At 59.1% G+C, this 23,444-nt stretch overlaps 1 protein-coding gene across 4 annotated transcripts in view; it reads right to left on the bottom strand.

Annotated features, from left to right (window-relative positions):
* Positions 1–23,444, bottom strand: part of PRKAR1B (protein kinase cAMP-dependent type I regulatory subunit beta) — an 88,963-nt gene that overhangs the window by 3,749 nt on the left and 61,770 nt on the right. For all 4 annotated transcript variants that reach the window (XM_054507754.2, XM_054507755.2, XM_045875959.3 and 1 more), the window contains 3 exons: positions 20,647–20,805; positions 15,055–15,115; positions 9,709–9,830 (listed from right to left, as the gene is read on the bottom strand). In XM_054507754.2, the coding sequence (XP_054363729.1) occupies positions 9,709–9,830; positions 15,055–15,115; positions 20,647–20,805 (342 nt within the window). The remainder of the gene's footprint in view (positions 1–9,708; positions 9,831–15,054; positions 15,116–20,646; positions 20,806–23,444) is intronic.

The following is a 23,444-nucleotide window of genomic DNA, read 5'->3' as shown; positions in this document are numbered from 1 at the left end:
GTCCCTCCTGATGGCCCAGTAGCTGCCGTGGTTCCGGGAGTCACCAAATGTCTCCCCATGCCATCAGCAGGAAGAGAACCCACTTCTTCCTCCTGCAGCTCTATCAGCAGGAAAACCTTCTAGAAGCTTCTGGCAACCTTTCCTCTTGCTGCATTGACCCAAGCAGGTCAGATGTTCACAGAGCCACTGCTGAGAGGGTGGGCACCAACGGGGAGGGCTGGAGGTCCGGGCTGCGTTCACAGGAAGGAGCAGGGATGGGCTCGGGGTGGTGGGGCCAGCACGGGTTGGCCACATGGACGCTCACCTGAGACCACCATCCCCCGTGTGACTGGTACCATATCCCTTCTGGTGGCACACAGAGCCACGGCCACATGAGACGAGGCCACCGACACGGGGGAGCACACGTGCCCTGCCCACACGCCCTCGGAGGACGTGTGCACTCTGGCACGCAGGTGCGTCACTGTCCCAGCCAGACGGCAGCGAGGTAGGCACCTACAGGGGGAGCCCTCGGCAAACACAGGGCAGGGAACAGCGCCGTCTGTCGTGGGCCGCAGCCCCAGGCCTCCTTCGTGGGTAGATGTGACCACGTGGCCACGTTCTCACAGACAGACTCCCTTTGCGTGGCTGTCACGCTGACCGCGGGCAGCAAGGCGCAGTGGGGGCACCAGGGGGAAGGGCCACGTGGGACAGCCTCCCAGCCCAGGACACACGCTCACAAGAAGACACTTCGTTCTTCCAGGTGCGCTGTTCCAGGGCCTCTGTCCCAGCAGCACCGACTCCCCCACCCACACACCATCCCCCAGCGCCCAGCGCAGGACCGTCGAGGACTGCTCTGTCTGCCCAGTGCCGGCCCGAGCCTGGAGGGCGCAGACCTCCACCCGGCGGAGCGTGGTTCCCACGACATGACACGCCCCGGTCCTGGAAATAGCCCTCCCCTCCGAGCCCTGCTTCCCAGACCACCGTAAGGGCAGCACGGACACCCTCGCGGGACTGCGAGTTGGAATGTTCTGGGCTGGAAAAACACACTTGCCAAAAGTCCAGATCATATTCCCCAAATTTCTCACTTAGTGATTCTAACCCTGGTCTGAAAATAAATCAGGTCACACGGAGCACGGCTGGGAGGACGCAGGAGAAAAGCGTTAGCACAGGCATCGAGGGGTGGGGATTATAAATGACCCGTTTCCTTCAGCGTTTTGCTGATTTTTCCCAAAAGTTTCCTATGAAATCAAAAACCAAAATAAACGTTTTGGTTTCCGACAACGGGCAGGTAATGACTTTCGTGAGAAAGACCCAGCGAGGCGGCGGCAGAGAACAGCCGGGTGGGGCGGGCACTCGGGGAGCACGCCTGGCCCCAAGCCTGTCCTCCGGACCTGCGCTGCGTGTGCAGCAGGGACCCTTGCCGCATCCATTCTCTTGGGCGTGCCTTCCCACGCACAGTGCACGGAGCGACCCCCTGCACCCGCCCGCCGTCTTGGGAGCCCCACCCTGGTGGGATGGCAGCCGTCATCGAGTCGGTTGGACTGCGGGCTGGTGGCGGTCGCCCCAGTGCCCGCTGGACCCTGATGGCCCCCAGTGGAGGGGGGAGGGACGAGGCTCGGGAGGGGCGGGCGTCCATCAGACGCTGCTGTGCCCGTGGACAGCTGAGCACCAGCTCTGTGGCTCCTTCTGCGTAGACCAGTGCTGTACGGACAGCTGCCACACCAGAGGGACACGCCGGGGACACTCGTCTTGCGGCCCACTGCTGGCGTCCGGACTTCCGGGGGGCGGGGCCTGCGAGTCCTGAGTCCCCGGGGAGCCCTGGCTCCAAGGTGGGGGACTCGACACCCCAAAACCTGGCTCGTCCAGAACGACGCATCTGTTAGGGTTTACCCGTCTTCGGGGCAGTGATGCGCATGCTGCTCAGCCCTCCTCCCGCGGGTCCAGGAACCGGGCGGGATCACGCAGGGCCCCGTGGCCAGCACGCACACTGCACGCTGCCCCATCTGGGAGCACCTGCAGGCCTGTGGGCGCACGCGTGAGCAACAGACAAGGTCTGGGAACGCAGGCCGCCGGGGCACCTCTGGCCTTGGGGGGTGCGTTCTCCATCTGGGGAAACGCCCCCCCAGACTCCTGGAATTTCTTATGCTGAGAGCAAACCCAGGAAGAACCGGTCAAGGAGAAGGCGCTTGTCAGGAATGCTCACAAGCCGCCGTGGGGATGGGTGGAGGAGGGAGGTGGGGGGGTGGACGATGCTTTCCTGACTCTTCCGGGTCACTTCCAGCAAGTGACACTGTCATTGCACAATTTTTAAATTTTTGTGGGGTTTTTTTTTTTTTTCCAGAAAAGGCTCTCGTCTGAGCTCCAGCCTCGACCACCAGCAAGTCGACTTGTACAGCCTGAGATTCTTCGTCCACGGAATGGTCTGGGGGCAGCCGGTGCCAAGGCCCCGGGTCACACGGACGTGCACTTATCTGCCCTCAAGCCCGTGTGCCAAGGTCATTCCGGAGCCCAGAGCGCCTGGCCTGCCCGGGTCCGGCCTGAGGGGTCGGCGGGAGGTGCAGGCGTTCCCAGTGGGGAGGCCATCGGGCGACGAGGTGGAGACACATCAGAGCCCAGGAGGGGCCGTCGGAGCCGCCCCAGACGGAGCCCCTGCTGGGGTCACAGCAGCACAGATGGTGACCCTAGGGGACATCCAGGCACCAAGTCAGCGCTGGTGTGGGTAGAAGCAGACCCCTCAGATGCAGCCATCACACTCCCTGGTATTTACCCGAAGGGCCAGGATGAAAACTTATATCCACACGAAACCCGCGCAGGGATGTTTACGCACTTTATCCGCGACAAACAAGATGCCCCTGAGCAGGTGAGTGGCTTCCCCGTGTTCCATGCAGACAGTGGGCTGTGATTCCGCACACCGATAACAGAGAGACCCACCTGAACGTCACACCGTGGGACCCCGACAACCAGACGCCCTGGGGAAGCAGAGCTGTGCACACAGCACAGGAGGGCCGCTGCCAGGGGCTCGGGGCAGAGGGATGAACAGGTGGGACGCAGGGGACCTTCAGGGCCGGGAACACTGTGGGACAAGCGGCGGTGGATACCGGCTGTCACCATCCAGACCCACAGAATGCGCGCCCACCCAGAGGAACCCTCGCACCGACCGTGGTCTCTGGTGACAACATGTCCGCGTGGGATCACCGGTCGCGATAAATGCCCCGTGTGGGGGACACTGATCATGGGGCAGCCTGTCCTGGGCGGGGAGGGGGGCAGGGGGATATGGGAAATCTTGGTTCCTTCCACTCAATTCTGCCATGAACCTCAAACTGCCCTAAAAAATGAAGTCTTAAAAATCACGGAGCAAGAACTTCTCTGAAAACCCTGTTGTCTCTCATTCTGGGGACCTGGGCCAACAGGCCAGCAAACACCTGTGACCTCAGGTCGCCCCCACCAGGCCGGCAGGACAAAGGTCTGGGCGCTAAGAGAGGGCGCCAACGCGGGGCCCCGGGCACTCTGGAAACGGGCTTCTTCCAGTTCGGCCCAGAAGGGAAGTTGCTAGAGAAGTCTGGGACAGTCGGCCATCCTTCATCACCGACCTGCAGCCTCTGCCTGGACACACACCTTTTGTCCATCTCCTCCGTCTGGACCTCAAACCTCAGCCCAGCCTGCCCACCACATCTTCCCTGTCGGTGGGCGTCAGGCCCACCCGCTACCACCGCGGGTCACCGCGCCACCTCCAGGGACCCCTGCGTTGGCCTGGGACCCAAGGCGAGTCTGGGCCAGCTCAGTGAGACTACTTCCCTCCTCCCCAGATAAATACCTAACGGCCAGCTGCTGCTGCCCACCCCCCAGCCGGGCACACAGTGAGGGCACTGCACGGGCCAAGTCACAAAAGACCCCCCAGGCAAAGAAGAACACACCCAGCGGGGCGTGTGGCGACCCCCTTCCTGCTCCCCGAGATCCTGGTGATTTTGCATGCCCACCGACGGGGTCCACGCGTCTGAGCGGCAAGCAGGGCGAGCCCCTGGCCAGAAGGTGGCCTGGGGAGAAGTGCGGTGCCATAGATCCAGCACCGTGGACATCCACAAAATTAATCTGCTAAGAGAGCAGATAAACCACATCTGGAGTTTCCATGGCAACGCCTTCCTGGCTGCCACCTGGTGCAGGACGGCGCGAGAAGCTCTCTGTCGGAATTTTATGGGAACCAGCTGCCCTCAATGCCCCCAGCCCCGGCCTCGGCAGGGTCCTCGTGGGCGTGCAAAGTGGGGCCATGTGGCCAAGGACTGAGACCTGCCCACATCATTGTCCGTTTTCCTGGAGCACGGGAACCAAGAGGCAGATCCTGACTCTCTCTGTCCTGATGCCCTCTGCCTGGGGAGGCCATGGCCGGTCCCACCCCATGGGCTGCTGCAGGTCCGGCCCTGGGAAGACCCGGGTACTTTCTCCGTGTCTGTCAGCAGGGTTTAGGTGGCAAGGATCTCACTCAATGGCTGAGAACGTTTTCCAAGAGCTCTGGGGATCCAGAGTCGAGGGGATTCAGACACAGCTGGTGTCTGCAGAGCTGGGAGACAGGGAGACCACCTTCCCCAGGAGGGGCCCTGCTCTGGCAGAGGCCCCCCGGGCTCAGCTGAGGCCGGGGATCCTGCAGTCCCGCTCGGCCTTCCAGGCTGGGCTCCCACCAGCCGGCAGGTGTTCATGGCTCACTAAGTGTCTGTGGGGGCCAATGCTCACACCTGTGCAGGGCAGGGGGTCTCTGCCAGGCTCAGCCACACCTGGGGGACCCACGGGGAGGACACGCACAAGCAAGCAAACTCGATGACCATCTGCCAAAACGGAGCAGAAACATTCAGCTAGAAAACGGTGTGAGGAGACAAGGGGCCCGGCCCCGCTTGTTGCTCTGAGGAAAGTAGGAAGCGCAGCACCAAGCCAGCCAGCCACGCAGAACCCCCAACCAGTGCTCCTCACGGCAGGTATGTCAGCAGGCGCCTGGCGCCCAGACCTGGGCCCCAGGGCCCGACACACCCACCTGCACAGAGGCCGGACTGTTCTGGAAAAGCCAAGAAGCAGGTGCATCAGTCAGGGTTCTGCGGAGAAACCATCAATGGGATATGTGTGGACAGAGAGGTTCACGTCACAGAATTTGCTTGCACAACAGTGGGGACTGCAAGTCTAAAATCCGCAGGGCCAGCAGCTGGCAGGGGGTGTCTCTTCTCGGGGGACCACTGTCTTTTTTCTCTTAAGAAAGCCTTCAACTGAACGGATGAGGCCCACCCACACCACAGAAGACCCTCCCCTTCACACAACATCAGCTGATGTCAATGTTAATCCCATCTGAAAAATACCTCCTCGGAAACATCTGGTGTTGAGCAAACATCTGACATCTGGGGACCATGGCTTGGTCAAGTTGACCCATAAAATTAACCCTCACAGAAGGGACCCGCAGGGCTGGCCCCTTTCCCGCCGTCTCCACGGGGCAGGGGGTCACACTGCACGGTGGAATCCACAGGCGTCCCAAGAACTGGGGGTTAATGCGTTACAACGTGCGCATGTGCCGTCAGCCGACTGAAGAGAGGACAATTCAAACCAGAGAGATCACGCGCCTGGACGCCTCCTGCAAAGTCTGCTAGAAGAACACAGGCCATCCTCACTTCACTTCCTCCATGTGAGGCGTGGGGGTCTCTGCTCCTACGGAAACATCAGCCACCGAACAGTCACCGGGTCTCCAGGACTATCTAACCCAGGGGACAGCGTCCCCGGGGAAAGTGCTCACTTTACAAAACCCAAAACCAGCACTAACTTCTGCTTTGTTCTATGACATTCTGGGTCGACTCCCGGGCGCCTGATGTGCCACCCAAACCAGGGACCACCCAGGGGGCCTCCTGAGCCAGCGGCGACACCCCCAAGGGACAGGTGTCCTCCAGCCGCACCTGTGGCGCCCCCAGGCAGCTCACTGGGCGCCGAGGGGAAGCAGGGCTGGCGGGCCTGACCCATCTGTCTGGCAGGTGTGGCCAGGGGGCCGCACAGCAAACAACAGGGAGCCTCTGATGCCTGCAAACCCCGAGGTCCCGTGTGACCCGCCCGACCTGGTTGATCACAGAAGAAAAGGGGAAAAAATCCAAGTTGCCAAGGAGACCACTTCAAATACATTTCCGGGAGTGTCGGGTTACATTCCAGAGCCTGCACACCCGCCCTGATGTGTGTGAGCCCCCACCCCCCTCAACAGGGAGGCCCCGGCCCCTGGACAGAGCCGTGGCGGTCACCATCACCCCACCGCCCTCCCCCTGCACCATCCCCTGGCTTGCCCCCAGCACACCCTCAGAGCCGGTCCCAAGAAGAGACACGGACAGCCGCTAAGGGATGAGCAGCAGGGACGCCCCCCAGAGCCAGCACAGCACCGGGAAGGCCCCTCCCCAGAGTCACCTGAAGGCAGCAGAGAGGGAAGAGATAAACGTGTAAGACGAAGGGAGCAGCACTCACTCTATTTCTCGTGCCCTAGACGAGAACGAGGCGTGCCCGGAGACTCTGCGGCACCCGTGCACACGCACACGCAGCAAATGCCCGCCCGGCACTCGGGAGCAAGGAGCAGGACCCCGGCCAGTGGGGTGTGAGGCGGACACTGCTGGGCTGTGCGGCCTTGGCTGTGTGTCCCCCGCCCCCAGGAAGGGATGCTGAGCACTGACCGGACCCCCTGGCGGGGGCCTGGGAACTCACACAACGCATCCTGGGCTCGGAAAGCGCCCTCTCACATCATCAGGATGAACACACTCGGTAACGGCTCCCTTCCCTGGCGTCCTGTGAGGGCCCCTGGCCAGTCTGTGCCTCTCACATGCATTTTACACTCTTTCTATCCGTGGCCTTGGACCTGGCTGGGAGGCGGCCTCGGTCACAGTAAATAACGGACAATTGTCTGGGCTGGCAAGAGTTACTCCCTCAGCTTTGAGACCACGAGCACTGAGGCCACCAACCTCAAAGCCTGCAAGGGCCTGCCGAGCAGGCTCTAGGGCTGGGTGGGGACTGAGGCTAAAAGGGCCCTTTCCCACCCCAAGGGGCCCGCCCCTCAGATCTGCTGGTTGTGGCCAGATAGGGATACAGGTCCAAGGCGGTCAGGTAGCAGATTTTTAAAGGGAAGAGATCCAGATTGTTATGGGAAATATCTTGATTTTTAAATACTGACAATTAATTCAAATATTTTTTTAAAAAATACCACACAGGCCAATACAAACGCGTCTCTGGGCCAAATTGGCCCTGTGAGCACCAGCTTCTTATTCATGAATTTAAACCTAGAGCAGGAAAAGATCTGTGCCTTTAAGCTAGCATCACGTCCTCCCCTTGGTTATCAGAGCCGCCCGAGGGTGGCTCCACACGGGCATCACTCGTGGTGACAGCTGAGGAGGACAGACAGGCAGCTCCAGGGCTCAGGGACTCCTCTCACGGGGCCTGGCCAGCCTGGCCGGGTGCTCTCACTTGGGGGTCTCTGCGGGCGCAGGCAGGTGGCCGCTCTTGTGGAGATGCAGCGGGCTGGACATCCAAGGGGGGGCGTCAACTGGCCGCTGAACTCGGAGCTCCAGGCCCCACGATAAGCCAAGCCCTGCGGGCATCTCGGCACGGCCACAGGCGCCAGGAAAAAGGGCCCCACAGGTTAGAGGGTCTGAGAGCCCCCACGACCAGCCTGAGTGCCCTATGACAGGGCTGACACGTCCCAGGGGTCTGGCGAGTCGCCAAGGCCCTCCCACGAATCAGACTCCACCTGCCCAGGAGTGCAGCAAGGACCCTGCAATCGGTCACATCTACTGCAGATTTGGGGAACGGGGTGGCTGAAGGGACCCCCTCCACCTCCGAATGAGTCTCATGTTCTTAACCGCGAAATGCTAGGCCCACACAAACCCAGACAGGGTGTCACATCCAAGGCCACAGGAGAGAGGTCAGATGGTCTGGGGCGTGGGGGCACAGGGGTCGGCCACATGCCACCGCAGAGGGGACGGCACCCCACCTGCCCCTTCGTCCAATGGTACTATGGCTGCGAGGCAGGACGAGCTTTCTGCAGAGGCCCTGGCTTTCCTCCTGGACGTGCAGGAGGACAACACAGGATAAAAACGGGGTCTCCCCACCAAACTCCGCAGCAGAAGTCTCGGGAATGTCGCCTCCGGGAGCAAAGACGAGCCTGGCCAGCCTTCCGCCCCGATGACTGGTTCTGCATCACGGTGGACCAGAATCAGCATGCGTCCTGCCTGGGATTTATTCATTCCTCCTTCCTTCCTTTTCCCTTTTCAAGGAAATGTTGTGTTGAGTGGGCCTCCTGCCCTAAGGACCTCGAGCCACACCGCCGCGAGCGCTTCCCCGTGCTGGGGACGCCTTCAGAAATATCTATGCGGCTTTCAAGGAGCTCAGGCTGGAGGCAGCCTCCTTTGCTCATACACGTGCATGGGCTGCCTGCCTGCCACCTGCAAGCAGGGTTTGTCCCAGGCACGGTGCTAGGACGGGGCGGGGAAGTGACCAGGTCCCCACGAGCATGCTCGCGGTATGACCCGGAACCTCCCGGTGCCTCAGATGCCCCCGCAGACCCGCCTCTCCCCTCCTGCTGTTCTCCAGCTGGACTCCACGGCCTTCTGAAAATTTCCTGCTGGAAGGGGCAGGCAGGCAGGCTGGCGGCAGAGAGGAGGGACTCCGACACGCCCTCTCGGGAAGGGCTTTGCACGAGCCCAGACTAAAGTTGCAAACCAAATTTGTGTTTCTGTCCGCAGGGTCTTATCTGTGTCGCTCATGCTTTATGGGCTGCATGTCACTGAGGTGGGTGAGCGCTGGCAGAGCGGGGCCCAGACCTCACCACCCGCATCGACAACCTGGCAAGTTCTCCTTCTCTTAATCTAAGCCAAGAAAGTGGCTCACAAGTGCTGACCTCTGTGTCTGAGACCCAGCAGTGACTGCCCGCCGCCACGCCAGGCCACCACGCCAGGCCACCACGCTGCCACGCCGAGGGCTCCCTTTGTCCGGTGGCAAAATGCACAGCTGAAGAATGTGCTCTAATGAGCATGAACGTGAAATCCTTCCGCCCCTGAGCGCCAGAGGAGGAGGATGCGAGCCCAACAGACGGCAGCATACCTCTGGCCCTGCGTCATCAGGGCTGCCCCCACCACGAGGCGGGCCCCCCATTCATTCCGGGCAGCGCCTGGGCGGGGGCTCGCTCTGGGGGTCTCAGCGAGCCCAGCCCCGGGACAGGCGGCCACAGCAGCTGCTCGCCCCTGTCAGTGACAGGCTTGAGCGTGGCCGCCACGGATTACAGCCCCAGAGCCAGCTGTCGCGGGGCCTCGTCAAAGGGACTCGTGCGTGTCCAGGCTGAGGACCTGGAACCATTTTTAAAAAACTAAACTTTTAGTTTGAGATCATTGTGGGTTTGCACGTAGTTCTAAGAAACAGTGTGGAAAGATCCCTACATTTACGCCTTTCCCCCAACGATAACACACAAAACTATAGGTTCTGGCGTGGATTCATGCTCCCCACCTTCACTGAGCCCACACGTGTTCAGTCCTGTGTAGCCACCACACGTGTGGGCCTAGGCACACGGCGCCATTTTCTAAGAGGAGACCCTTCTGATTCTCAAGGCAAGAAGACGGGTCAGTGCGGGCCGGAGGCTGTTATCGGGACAGAAGACAGGAGGGTGGAGGGCTGGGGTGGCGCATGCAGGAGCAGCAAGGGCGGGACGCCCTGCCCCCTGCACCCCAACCGGGCAGCACTCACCTCCGTGATGATGAAGAAGTCATCCCCAGGCTCCCCCTGGACCACGATCTTCTCTCCGTCCTCAAACTGCGCGGGCTCCAGGGCGTCTGCCACGGTCAGGCGCTCCCATTTCTCCAGGGACTCTAGAGCGGGCGACAAGGAGACCCTCACCACGGCGTGCACCCCCGCTCTGCACCCCAGTGCTCTCTCAGGAAGCACCGCAGGTCAGCCTTTGCTAAGACAGCAGTGAGTGAGACGGGGAGCGCGCTTCCGTGCTGGGAAGACCTGGGCGTTCCACCAGTGAGTTGGGCGGGATGTACTGGGCTAGCGCTCCATCCCCGGCAGGGAGACAGGGTCTCGGATAGGGCGCTGTGCTCACACGCATCACGGTTTAGCTTAGGCGATGGGTGCTGGAACTGGGGCCTGTGAACCCAGCGTGAAAATAGACATCTTCAGACGTAAGCTGCCTGTGTTCCTGCAAAAACACAATCACGGCTAAGCACTGGGGCTACTACGCGGTTTAAAATATTTCAGAGCAGTTGGAGCGATTACCCGTCCAGAAAAAACACCATTCATCACGGTTCAACTGCAAATGCACTTATGTTGCAGGGCTGGGCAGAGCGCACCTTCCATTATTTTAGGTCAAATCACTGAATTCCAATGCCACGCTCTCAATCTTCACAGCTCGCGAATCCTAGATACCTTTCCGCCTCTCCCTGCACCTTCCCTTCCCCGTCATTGTCCATCCCTAGCTCTCAGGAAGGAAAAGGAAAAAAACGCAATACGCTCCTTTGGAAGAAAATAACGATTGTCTGATTAACTATTTCTTTTTTGGCAGAAAAACCTTCCCTGGCCTATACTTATCAGATGCTACTTAAGTAGGTCAGCGGCTAAAAATACAAAGCAAAGCATTTATTTTAGAACTGGGTTAGGAGCGGGATTTCTCTGCTTTAAGATGCCTGCCAATGCTGCGCATTGCAAAGGACGAGCTTCTGCAGAGCCGCCAGCACATGCACCCCGCCAGCCCATCCGGAAAGGTCTGCACAGCCGGGGCTGCTCGGACACCCGAGGCCGGTGGCGTTCCCACACGGAATGAGTCTGTGCTCGGGGGAAGTCGGCATGCAGGCCGGCCTGAGGGCCACGCGGCATGGAACTCTGCGAGTCACACAACCAGGGGGAAGCCGTTCCCACTGTCCCATCAGCAGGTTTCTCCGTTCCATCTGAAACGTGCCACACTCTGGGGTCCGAAAGTCGAGACATGCAAAGCTGTGTCCCCCAGCATCAGGAATCTCAGGAGACACTGGGGGGATGGCAGTTTGTTGCCCCGGGTTTTGAACTGTACCCAGTCTCTGAGGCGACGCAGGACACACAAGCCCTGGGGGCATTTTCATGGCATTCAGGGTCCTGAGTCTCAGGGTTCCGGGGGCTGACCGTCCCCCCTACAGATGGGCCCTTTTCCTGAGCGGGATTTCAACTCTGCACCTGGACTGTATGTGAACACAGGCAGGCAGGCGTCCCGCCAGCAGCCACAGCCCAAGACCACACAAGGCGCCAGACGTGGAGCCCCAGGGTGGCTTCCCCCAAGCCTGCCAGGTTCCGTGCCCATCACGGGCCGACCCCGGTGTCCATGCGCAGGACCCTCCAGGCCCTGAGTGCACACTGCCACCTCCACGCTCCTTCCGGCCGACAGAGGGATGGAGCTGAGGGCAGGCCGGTGGAGAGCAAGGCCTCCCAACGCCGGCCGCAGGCATCTCTCCAGAGGATTCTCTGCAGCCGGGGTGACTGAGGGCGAAGATTAGTCTCGTGGTTGCTCCGCCCGACGGCCACGGAGAAACACTGGCTGGTACCAAGCTTGTGGACGGGGACTGACCGGAGAGTGTAAGAGCGCCTGGCGCCAGTAAAGGGAGGTGGAAGGTGACCGTGGGCCCCAGGGTCCTGGGTTCGGGGATTTCTCATGGGGCTAAAATACCCTTCACGCAGCCCCTATGAAACCGTGGGGACCAGCTCATGAGGCGGCCAATTTTCGCTTCTCTGAGTACGGCACTGGCCACACAGCCCAGCGTCCCCTCCTAGGACACGTCCAGACCAGACGTACCTGCAGAGGCACGGGGGTGCCTCCCATCACCTCCACTGGGGGTGACCAGAAGGTTCTGGAACCAAGGAGTGGTGACAGGGGCAGACGCCCTCAAGAAATGGCTGACACGGTGCGTGCTGTGTGATGAGCTTCCACCACCAGAGGAGGAGAGGAACCGGAACCTTCCCTCACCATCTCACAGGGTCTCCGCGAGGACGTGGGGTCAGAGGCCCCGCGGCGCCCTCCCTGCCGGACCTACTTTACTGTTCTGTGTTAAATTACTCACATTCACTACAAAGAACTCAAGAAATACAGCAAATCGTAAAAAATGTGAAAAACTGCCAAGTGCCACCCAGAAATAGCCGCGGCGACGTCACAACCTCGCTGTGTCTCCAGTCACAGACCCAGACAGAAGGACAGACAGAAAGACAAGCAGAAATACTCTTATAAACGTGACCCACCAGCTGTGTCGCTTTTTCAACGTAAACTCTTAACTCTACTTTGCTTAAATTTAACACAAGAAAAAGAAGCCAAAAGTAACCAGGTATTTTTTTCAATGTAAGATACATTCTTTTCTAAAAGATTTCCCTAAGAAAGATCATAAAAAAAACCAGTCCTCAGATTGAACCATATGGAATGCCCACCTTTTAGGTCAAAAGGGGTAGAAAACGGGCCATTTCAGGTGGCTCGACTCGGCAGCGGCGCTGGCTCCGTGTTAGGACGAGCTGGCCCCACCTGGCCTCCCCACGGGTTTTGGGTTCTGCTCCCTGGTGTGGCCTGTGAAGACGCGAACGCACTGCAGGCCACCCACCCTGACCGGGGTCTTCTGAAACCCGCCTCGGGGGCGCTGGCCCTCCGCGGGCACCGCGGCACCTCGGGCCTGGCCGGGGGCGCCCTGTGCACCGTCTCCGGGTGGCTCGTCCTTCCACATCCCCCGGCGCCCTCCCCAGGGGTCCTGCCCACCACTGCGCCACAGCTACCTATGCCGTTCCAGCGCGTCACTGACTGACCCCGTGCTCAACCTCGTCCACTTTTCTTCATTTGGAGAAAAGGATCAACCAAAAAAGTAGCGTGAACAACGTAACCAACCTCTGTCCTGAATAAAATCGTATGAATATTTTGTCACAATAGCTTCAGATCTATTTGTTCAGGTTTTTAAAATTTTTTAATCTTTTATTAGCGAAGCACAGTTGACCTTCAGGTCTGTTTTCTAGAGACCCCCTGACATCACGCTCGAGCTGACTTCTCTCCCTCCCCTGAGGCCATGGCCTTGGGCTTTCCCGTAAGACAGCCTCACAGACGCTACGGAGGGCTGCCCGCACCACCCACGCGTGCGGCTTTCTGCACGAGATCTGCGTTGACCCCGGAGCTCTGGCGCATTCGCGTGACCGCGGTCCATCCGCACGATGCGGCTGACTTCACCTTGTTTCCCTCCCAGTCCTCGTGGAAGCTGCTGCAACGAATGTCCATGGCCGTGTCTCTGTGCCCTTGCGGGAAATGCCCAACGGCGAAGCTGTAGGGCGGGGGGCACGCAGCACCGGCTCCGCTCCCAGGACCCCAGCCGACCTCCGAGGCTCTGGCCAGGATGCTCTCCCACCTCTTCCCTCCGCTGCTTGCTCACTGGATTTGTGTTCTTGAGAAAGGCTACTGCCCTGGATCTGTCTGCTGTTTCTGTGGAATGCCTTCTTCCTGAGTTCTGGTCTGTGTGTCTGTGAGCTTTTCTCTGTAGTTCTGGCTCCTGCGGCTGGTCTGTGCGGCCGCTGTAGCGCTTCCCTCCACTTGCCCAAGCTTGCTACGAGCTGGTGTGGGGGTGTCCTCCTGCCCTCCCCTCCAACCCTCCACTAGAAGGGCAGGCAGCGAGCCCTCTCCTCGTCCCTCTGGTCTGGACAGCAGGGACCGGGCAGAGGAGAGCCCAGCTGGGAGCCAGGGCTGCTCCAGGGCTGAGGGCAAGCCCAGTGTCCCCCCCAGCTCACACCATGCAGGCAGGGGAGCAGCCGTGGGACTGGGATTGCTGCCCCAATCCTACGCCCTCATCCATGAGCGTCAGCCCTTTGCTTCTCTCCCTTCCTCACTCCATTACGTTCTTGGAAAAGGAGGATACCTTTCATTCAGCATCTTTACCCAGCAGCCTGGCCTGGGCTTGCTGCTGGGCGGTGGTTTCCAGCGGTTCCTGGAGGCTCAGCACTCAGCTGTCCCTCACCTTCCCAAGCACAGCCCCTCCCATGGGCTAGAGCCTCCTTGTCCAAAGTGCAAGTCGCCAGCCACATGTCAGAGGCTGGACACAGATAAGGAACATCAGCTTCATTGCTGAAAGTTCTGCCAGAAAGGGCTGGTCTGCATCAGCACGTGATCATCACTCACGGTACAGAAACTTCAAAACACTTAAAAACCCTTGCTGGTGAAAATTTTGTTGACACTTCTGAAAATCAACAGAAATGGGGCCATTGTGTTTATCACACCCCAGAAGAAGGAAGGGCAGAAATGCAGCAGGAGAAACCACACTTAGGAAAACACCAAAACAGGTCGTGGGAAGAAGCTCAGCACAGTGGGCCGCCTTTACTAGAACACGAATTGGGCTTGCAGCTCAGAACTGATGGACATGGAGGAAGGGCTGGAGGTGACACTGGTGGTGGAGGGACAGACAAGAGGAGCTCACAGGATGAGGGCACAGACACTTGAGGAAAGGATAATGGTGCCCTAGGGGACTAGACACAGAGCTCTTGGTGTGTGTATGCACATACACGTGTGATCGTGACTGTGTGTGCACGCATGTGAGCGGGCATGCGTGTGCATGCATGTGGGTGATCGTGCATGTGTGTGCACACATGTGAGCATGCCCGTGTGGGGGGCATGCGTGTGCATGCATGTGGGTGATTGTGCATGTGTGTGCACGCATGTGAGCATGCCTGTGTGGGTGCATATCTGTGCATGCATGTGGGTGAGTGTGCCTGTGCATACATGTATATGCCTGTGTGCACACATGCATGTTTGCATACGTGTGATCATGCTTGTGTGGGGGCATACATGTGCATGCATGTGGGTGAGTGTGCCTGTGCATACATGTATGTGTGTGAGCATGCCTGTGTGGGTGCATGTGTGTGCATGCATGCATGTAAGCACGCCTGTGTGGGTGCGTATATGTGTGTGTTCCAAGCTTGCACATCACCAAGGGCGCTGAACCTGCCAGGCATGCAGGGAACGTGGAAATGGGTGGGGCCAGCAGGCAGGACTCAGACGAGACTGGAGGAGGCCACGCGGCACAGAGCGTTGTACACGGGGCCAAGGCCACTGACCCAGGATGGAGACCTTGCTGAGAAACTCCTCATACATCTTGCGCTTTCTCAGTGTGCTGCCCTGTTTAGGAGAAAGAAGACAGAGAAGGTAGGTCTTCATGCCTGAATCGTTTCAACATCTCCAAATTTCCCCAAATGACTCTGAATCCTTTGAGGATTCCATGTCTTGGAAGCCCCTCAGAGACCCACCCCGCACCTCCAGGCAGCTGCCCCTCCCCTGGCTAGCCTCAGCAACCTCATCAACCTCATCCAGCCTGGGCTGGTGACAGGTCCACACAGTGAGCACTCAACCAACCAGAGTCCTGCGCTTGGCCTTCCATGGGCTGAGGGCAGGTGTCCCCAAGGTAGGATGGTGAGGGGCGCTGTCTGGGCAGCCTCACCGCACCCCCACACCTCCCCCGGACACACACATCTGGAGAGATGCTGGGGCCAGCGACAGAACCACATGGGCGATGCGTTAGAGAGGGGCAGCCAGCGTTGGTGAAGTCTCTGGACCAGACATGCCTGAAACTGGTACTTGGGGAAAAAAGCGAATGAGTTGCTTCTTTCCCATCCAAAAGCTGACTGAATAAGACAAAACCAGCAAACAGGATCCCGTCAGTCTTTATGTGAATTAGAAATGAGAATCCACTCCAAAAATTAGAATCTGAATGTGAATTAGACAAAGGCACCCCCTTCTTCAAGTGTGCATCCCAGTGAGCTGGTGGCCCAAGCAAATAAGGAAGCCCAGCCTCCCAGTGGCCAGCACCAGCTTGGCAGGTAGAGAGCAGCCTGGACTTCAGCCCCTCACCCTGCCTCCCGGGGCCTTTGGACAGTGTACACATTCCACAACTATACATGGTAGCCCTGCCAATGAGTACTGGTAAGTATGGCACATTCAGAAAACAGGGACGTGTGGTCCACCAGCAGCCTTATCCATCAATGGGAGCTGGAAGTTAACCTGTGAAGTGAAAAGGATGGAGAGTCCAGTGACCACAGACTAGACACCTGACATGGGAAGGGGTGTGAGGAAAGATGGTAACAATGAAAAAGTGCTTAGGCCAGGGCAATGGTGGGTCCTCCAGACACTTGGGATGATTACCCTCATCCCCAGAGGAAGAGGCAGGCTCAGAGGGGCAAGTGACCACCTAGACTGTGATCACAGGAGCAAGAACGAACCCAGACCGGGCTCTACAAGTCCCAAAGCTTGGTGATGATGATGATGGTGATGGTGGTGATGAAGATGATGGTGGTGATGGTGAGGATGGTGATGATGGTGGTGATGGTGATGGTGGTGATGGTGATGGTGGTGGTGATGGTGAGGATGGTGATGATGGTGGTGATGTTGGTGATGATGGTGGTGGTGATGGTGGTGATAAAGATGATGGTGGTGATGTTGGTGATGATGGTGGTGATGATGGTGATGATGATGGTGGTGGTGATGGTGGTGATGATGATGATGGTGGTGATGTTGGTGAGGATGGTGGTGGTGATGGTGGTGATAAAGATGATGGTGGTGGTGATGATGATGATGGTGGTGGTGATGAAGATGATGGTGGTGAGGGTGGTGACGGTGAGGATGGTGATGATGGTGGTGATGTTGGTGATGATGGTGGTGATGGTGATGAAGATGATGGTGGTGGTGATGATGATGATGGTGGTGATGATGGTGATGATGATGGTGGTGGTGATGAAGGTGATGGTGGTGGTGATGATGGTGATGATGATAATGGTGGTGGTGACGGTGAGGATGGTGAGGATGGTGATGATGGTGATGGTGGTGATGTTGAGGATGGTGAGGATGGTGATGGTGGTGATGGTGATGGTGATGAAGGTGATGGTGGTGGTGATGATGGTGATGATGATAATGGTGGTGGTGACGGTGAGGATGGTGAGGATGGTGATGATAGTGATGGTGGTGATGGTGATAAAGGTGATGATGGTGATGATGGCGATGAAGGTGATGATGGTGATGGTGATGATGGTGGTGACGGTGGTTATGGTGGCAATGGTGAGGATGGTGAGGATGGTGGTGATGGTGATGATGATGATGGTGGTGATGTTGGTGATGATGGTGGTGGTGATGGTGGTGATGAAGATGATGGTGGTGATGGAGGATGGTGAGGATGGTGATGGTGGTGATGGTGATGGTGATGAAGGTGATGGTGGTGGTGATGAAGGTGATGATGATAATGGTGGTGGTGACGGTGAGGATGGTAAGGATGGTGATGATGGTGATGGTGGTGATGGTGATGGTGGTGATGGTGAGGATGGTGAGGATGGTGATGGTGGTGATGGTGAGGATGGTGATGGTGGTGATGGTGAGGATGGTGAGGATGGTGATGGTGATGGTGATGAAGATGATGGTGGTGGTGATGATGGTGATAATGATAATGGTGGTGGTGACGGTGAGGATGGTGAGGATGGTGATGATGGTGATGGTGATGGTGGTGATGGTGAGGATGGTGAGGATGGTGATGGTGATGATGGTGGTGGTGATGGTGGTGATGAAGATGATGGTGGTGATGGTGAGGATGGTGATGATGGTGGTGATGGCATTGATGGTGAGGCTGATGGTGATAGCAGTGGTGAGCCATCCTGAGCACAGTGGAGGAGGGCTGACAGGGAAGATCAGCACACTCCCATTCCAACTCCAGATCACCCATACGCCCCCTACTCTTAGCCCAGTCTCACCCCCTCTGGGCCTCAGTTTCCCCATCAGGAGAAGGGACAGACAGCACCATGTTCTCTGTGTCTTTGACCTGGGCTCCTCCCCACCTTCCTCCAGATTTCCCACGTCAGCCCAGCAGGCTCCTTGTCTGCTTCCCACTGAGACACAGAGGGAAGGCTACCAGCCTCTGGATGGCGCATGAACGTTGGGAGTCCGTTCATGCGCCAAGTGGGAGGCACCCCACTCTGTCCCAGAAAGGCTGGCACTTGACTCCTGCTTCACGGGTATGGGGCGGCCTGAGGAGCTTTCCCATTCTTCACGCAGGGAGTGGGCACCCCACACCTGACCCAGGAGGGACGGGCAGGGCAGGCACAGGCAGTGCTTCCTGACCCCCCTTACTGCAGATGGGGACATGGAGTGTGGCCCTGCTCAGTGGGGCTCCTATGCCACACGGAGCAGCAGGGGCAAGAGAGGGAAGTTCGAGGGAAGCTTCTGGATCAGATGTCCTGGGATCCCTATCGCCTGAACGCATAGGGAGGGGCCTCCTCCCTGGAGACCCCCCTGGCAGTTCCCCACCCCCCCATCTCCCCCTTGGCAAGTCCCAGTTTAGTGCCAAGTGAATGCATGGTGGGTCCACTATGTATGACGGATACATCCAAATCCGCCCAAACCCAGGACTGATGCAAACACGGGGACTGTCCTGCGGGACACTCCCTTCCGGGTCAGCCAGCACTGTCATTTTCTTTCCCGAGACACAGAAGCTATGCAACTCCCAGCACAGCCACGGCTATTCTTAGTGCACAGGGATCCAGAATTAAGACAGAGGAAGTGCCAGCAGCCTCGCTGGTTTGGGAACTTCCCTGAATACGAGGTTCCAGCCACAAAAATCCCACAGCCAAGATGGACTCAGCACTGGGGATGGTGAGAAACAATAGCTTATGCAACATGGGACCAGGTGCACGCGGAGGGGACTGCGGGCGGACAGAGGCTGCTGGGCCCTCGCCCAAACCTGCCCCTGCCTGTGGGAAGGAGGGGGTAAGGTGCCTCAGGGCACCCCACCCACGAGGCACACAGCCTCTCCTGGAGAAAACAGGAGCTAGCAAGTTGGAGATGAAGAGGAGAGAAAGCTTGGCTCCGGAGGCAGGGACATTCAGCTGCTCTCTCCCGATGTATCCACGGCTCTAGAAGAGCCCCTGGCCCACAGTAGGTGCTCAGTCAATCCTTACTGAGTGCATGGATGACGGGTGCCTCACGCACATGGAGCTGATCAAACAGTCGCCCCCAGGACTGCACGGAATTCTCCCTGTGTCGTGAAAACTGGGGTGTTGTGGTGGGACCAGGATAGGCAGGGAACGCTGATGTTCCCGAGAGGAGGGGCAGCCTGAGCAGGACTCCATCTCCAGGCTCCCGCCTGACTGAGCCCTGGGACTATTTTAAACTACTCACGGACTGTCCCAGGCCTCCCCCAAAGCACCCCCGCATCACAGCCCCTCCCGGTAAGCTGCACCGTCCAGACCAATCTCGGGGAGACAGTCAAGTCCCAGAGAGCATGTGGTGGAATCCAAAGGTCTCCCAGCAAGGAGCTCACCCCGGTCACCTCCCTCTGGACCTGTCGGGACCCCTCCTGGGGTCCAGGCCCTGTGGGATGCTGGATCTGAGCACATACCATCCCTGACCCACCCGGAAAAGCACCTGTCCCAGCCGTCACCACCAGGCGAGCCTAGGTGGCTGAGGAGTGAGACTTCCAGAGGCCAGGCGCTCAGCTCCGGTGGCCTCTGCCCAGGGATAGGGAAGGACGGAGACCCTCAAACGCGCTGGGATGTCTTCGGACCAGTGTGGCCGGCCCAGAGCCTTCTGGCTTCCTTGCTGCTCCCGGAGTAGGATGGTTTCCACCCTCCCCGGGACAGCCCCCAGTCGGCTGCGGAAGCTCCTCTGTTCAAACCCCTGCAGGGCTCCTCCCACACACTCAGGTGGGAGTTGAGGGCTCTGTGTGAGCCATACCCCCCACGGGACCCCTGTATCCCCATCCACGGTGGTCTGCCCACTGCTCCACGAGCATCCAAGCTCATGCCGCAGGGTCTTTGCCCAGACACTCTTCTCCTGGATATGCTAATTCCTTGCTCAGAGGCCTTGGCTCCAAAGCCGCCTTATCCCAGAAGTTCTTCTGGGCCTTTCTATAACACAGCAGCCCCCTCTTCCCCTTCTCTGCTGTAGTTTTCTCCATGGAATTGTCGCTACCTGAGGTATGTGTTTGTTCTCTGACTCCTACACTAACATGCTGGCTTCCCAAGGGCAGGCTCTGCCCCTGTGATGATGCTCCCTGATCTCAGCACCGAGAACGGTGCCTGGCGGGTGGTGTGTGTGGGACGAGCACTGAGTGGACACACGAAGAGCCTGCCTCCTCTCCCCAGGGAGGGCCTCTCTGTCACAGCTCACCATGCCCCCGGCCGCCACATAGGGGACTGCGCCCACCCTGCACCAGCGAAGAGTGGATGTGGCTGCACAGGAGAGAAAACCTAAAATGACAGGGGCAAAAACATCTGGGGGCTGACCCCCGCATGAGGATGTCTGGGGCCAAGCAGTCCGGCCCCGTTGTGCTGGGGCTACCAGAGAGCCAGGCTCCTGGCATCTCTTTGCTCCACCACCTTGATGAACGGTTTCCATCCTCAGAGTCACCTCATGGTCCAGAATGCCAGCTGGAGCTCCAGCCATCACAACCCCATTCCAGACAGCTGAAAGGAGATAGGAAGGGCAAAGGGGCCTTCCTAGCTGCCTGCATACCTTTTAAGAAGTTTCCAGAATCCCTCCCACACTTTTCACCGATCCCATCAGCCCTTTTCTATCACCCCCACTTGGACAAAGCCAGGGTTCCCGTGAGATGATTGGCTGTGTGCCAGACCCCCCCAGCCCTGCTGAAGCTCCTGTGCCAGGGAGCCACTCACCATGAGGATGCGCCGATAGCTGTCCCGGTCGATGCCCCAGAGCTTGAGGTCTGTCTTGGCTTTCACGGTCGCCGCCCTGGGGGTGCCATAGATGAGTGCCAGCTCCCCAAAGCTGCCCCCTTCGCTGATGCTGGTCACCCACTCTCCATTCACATACACCTTCAGGGGACAGAGTGAAAAATGTCAGAAAAGTCACGGGGGATGTGTGGGGTCACAGTGGCCCGTCCTGCACCGGGAGCCCTCCTCCATGCCCACCAGAGGGGGCTCGGCAAGAAGGGGACATATGGCCACAGCCCCCAGGCCCCCTCGCCCACAGGCACAACTTCCCACCGCCCTGCCCAGGCCTGTCCTGGATCTCTGCCAGCCATGCTGCCTGCCTCACCCCCAACCCTGTGCAGAGCCACACGCAGCTGGACCAGCACGATGGCGCCCTCTGAGTCTCCACCCTCCACAGGCAGTGAGACGGGCCTGCGTGGGAAGCGGATGCACCGTCCAGGGCTCCTGGTCTGTGCAGAAGGCCTGCCTGCCTCCCTGGCTGGCCTTCGATTCAAGTCCTCATCAGCCTTGGATGGGTCTCAGGGCCAGTCTCCCCAGCTGCACACAGTGGGTCAGACTCGGTGCTTCCTCAGGCACCCCTGCTGACACCCTCCGGGGCTCTGCCCCCGGCCCACCCTCACGGAGCCATGCTGACGGGGCCTCCCTGCCTGGGGCCGCAGCACCCAGCTCCCGGGGTCGGTGGAGTCGCTGCCGGGGCGCCGATGAGGCCCAGCTGAGAGGGGCCCTTTCAGCGTGCGTGGGCGGCCCAGCACAGCGCTGCCACTATGCATTGACCCTGCACGTTCCGTATCGCGCAAGAATAGTACAGATTGTTTATTATGCGGTGCCCATGCAGATTCCGTTACTATAAATTGACACAATGCAGCTTTATTCCCCCGGCGTGTCAATGAGCTTGAAGAATAGTGCCCATTGCCAAAACGGGTATGCGTCGGGAAAGAACGGACTGCGGTGAGTCAGGGACGCCATTCTTACTGAAATCAATGACTCATTATCTGGGCAATAACTGAGGCACAGAATCGCGTATCCGCAAGAAAACACCACGCAGGTGATAACTCCGTAACGCGAGCGAGCGAGGGTCCCGGGGACCCGGCCGACCACGAAGCTGCGTGGGAAGGAGACCACAGCTGCAGAGAAGTAGCCGCCCGCAGGGGCCTGCGCGCGTGTCCCTGACAGCCTCCGCCAGCCTGGCTGAGCACAGAGCGCCTGCTCCTGGGCCTGTGTTCTCGTGCTCCCCCAGGGAGGTCAGGCCACTAGGTCCCCAGCTTCCACGCGACGAGGCTCTCCAGGAACAGGAGGACAATGTCCAGTCCTTCCCACGAGGCAGGGATGCATGATCCAGGAGTTTTAGGGACCACAGACCACATCCTCCAGAAGCTGCGCTCCTGGTCTTCTCAAAGGGGACCGAGAGACTGTGGGGAGGGGGGCGGTGACAACTTCTCAAGGGTCCTGGCAACCCAGCCCCCGGCCAGCCCTCCCCGCACTCTGCTTCGCTGTGAAATCCTGCCCACGGAGGTCTGACTCACAAACACCCATGTGCCTGGATCCCAGCTCAACAGCTCAGTGACGTCGGCACTGCCCCCGGGACCCCTCAGGTGACAGGTCCCCTCCAGTGACCATGGCTCCACGAAAAAGAATCACAGGGTGCGTCCTTCTGTCACTCCGGGGGTGAGCTGTTGGGTTTAGTGGGTGCCCGTCCAGTGCGGGGGCCGCACGTTTCCTGCGACTTCTCCAGGGTGAGTGCCGGGCACTCCTGTGTGTGCAGGTGTTGCTAAACACTGTTCCCCAAGAGTTGAACCAAATGGCCCCCCGACCAGCGCACACTGCACGTCTTCCTGGGGGCCTCTTCAAGTCGGGGCAGTGACGGGAGCTTGGGAACGTGGGTCAGTGGTTGGGAGACTCTGCCTGACACGGTAGTCTGGGGGGGGCGGGGGGCCTCCCCCTCACACCTGAGGGTCACAGAAGCCACCCACCTCGAATGGCTGCTGACAGGGGCAGGACGCCCAAGAGCAAATGAGCACAGGCACCCAGGGGATAGAGAAAGGGCTCAGCAGAGCAAGCAGGGCAGGACCCAGGGGACCTGGGGGACCTGGGGCCCGGACTGCATCATCACCAGGGGCCGCCAGGGACCCCCTTCCTGCCCAGAAGCCCAGGCCTCGGAGAACTCCCTGCGACGCATCAGAGAAAACCATTGTGCGGAGCCCCAGACAGGCCCAGGAACACACTGCAGGCCGCCCCACGGAGCACAAAGGGGCCATCCTTCTCAGGACACTGGCCTCTGTCACCGCGGCCAGTGCAGCCCTGGGCCCCACCCCAGCTGGCACGCAAAGGGGTTACTTCTTGCTTTGTTTCATTTTTTGTTTCTTCTTCTTTTAGAGGAAAAATGGTGGGAGGCCCCACTGGGCTACACTTATGGTCCCACCATTGACAGTGACTTCTCTGGCTGAACCCAGAGCTCCCACCCGGCTGTTCTGCATTCGTGCATTCATCCATCCATCTGTCCGTCACCCCCAGTGTGAACTGAGCGCCCCTCTGTGCCCTGCACGTTCTAACTGCTGGCAGTCACCAGGGGAAGGCAGGCGGGTTCCTGTCCACGGGGACTCCAGCCGGGAGAAAGACGGCAGGCACAAAATCATACAAACACACATTCATCATGAAGTGCACTCTAGGCATGAAGAGAACAGGAGGCACAGCGTTCAGAAAGACCACAGCAGAGACTGTGCGTGGAGGGCTCTCCGTGAAGG

Source organism: Mirounga angustirostris, unplaced genomic scaffold (genome assembly GCF_029215605.1).
Source record: "Mirounga angustirostris isolate CCGP_5_RB_7025 unplaced genomic scaffold, mMirAng1.0.hap1 SCAF_5, whole genome shotgun sequence".
NCBI lineage: Eukaryota > Metazoa > Chordata > Mammalia > Carnivora > Phocidae > Mirounga > Mirounga angustirostris.
Note: the sequence above shows the minus strand (reverse complement) of the source record. Positions and strands in the feature narration are given on the sequence as shown.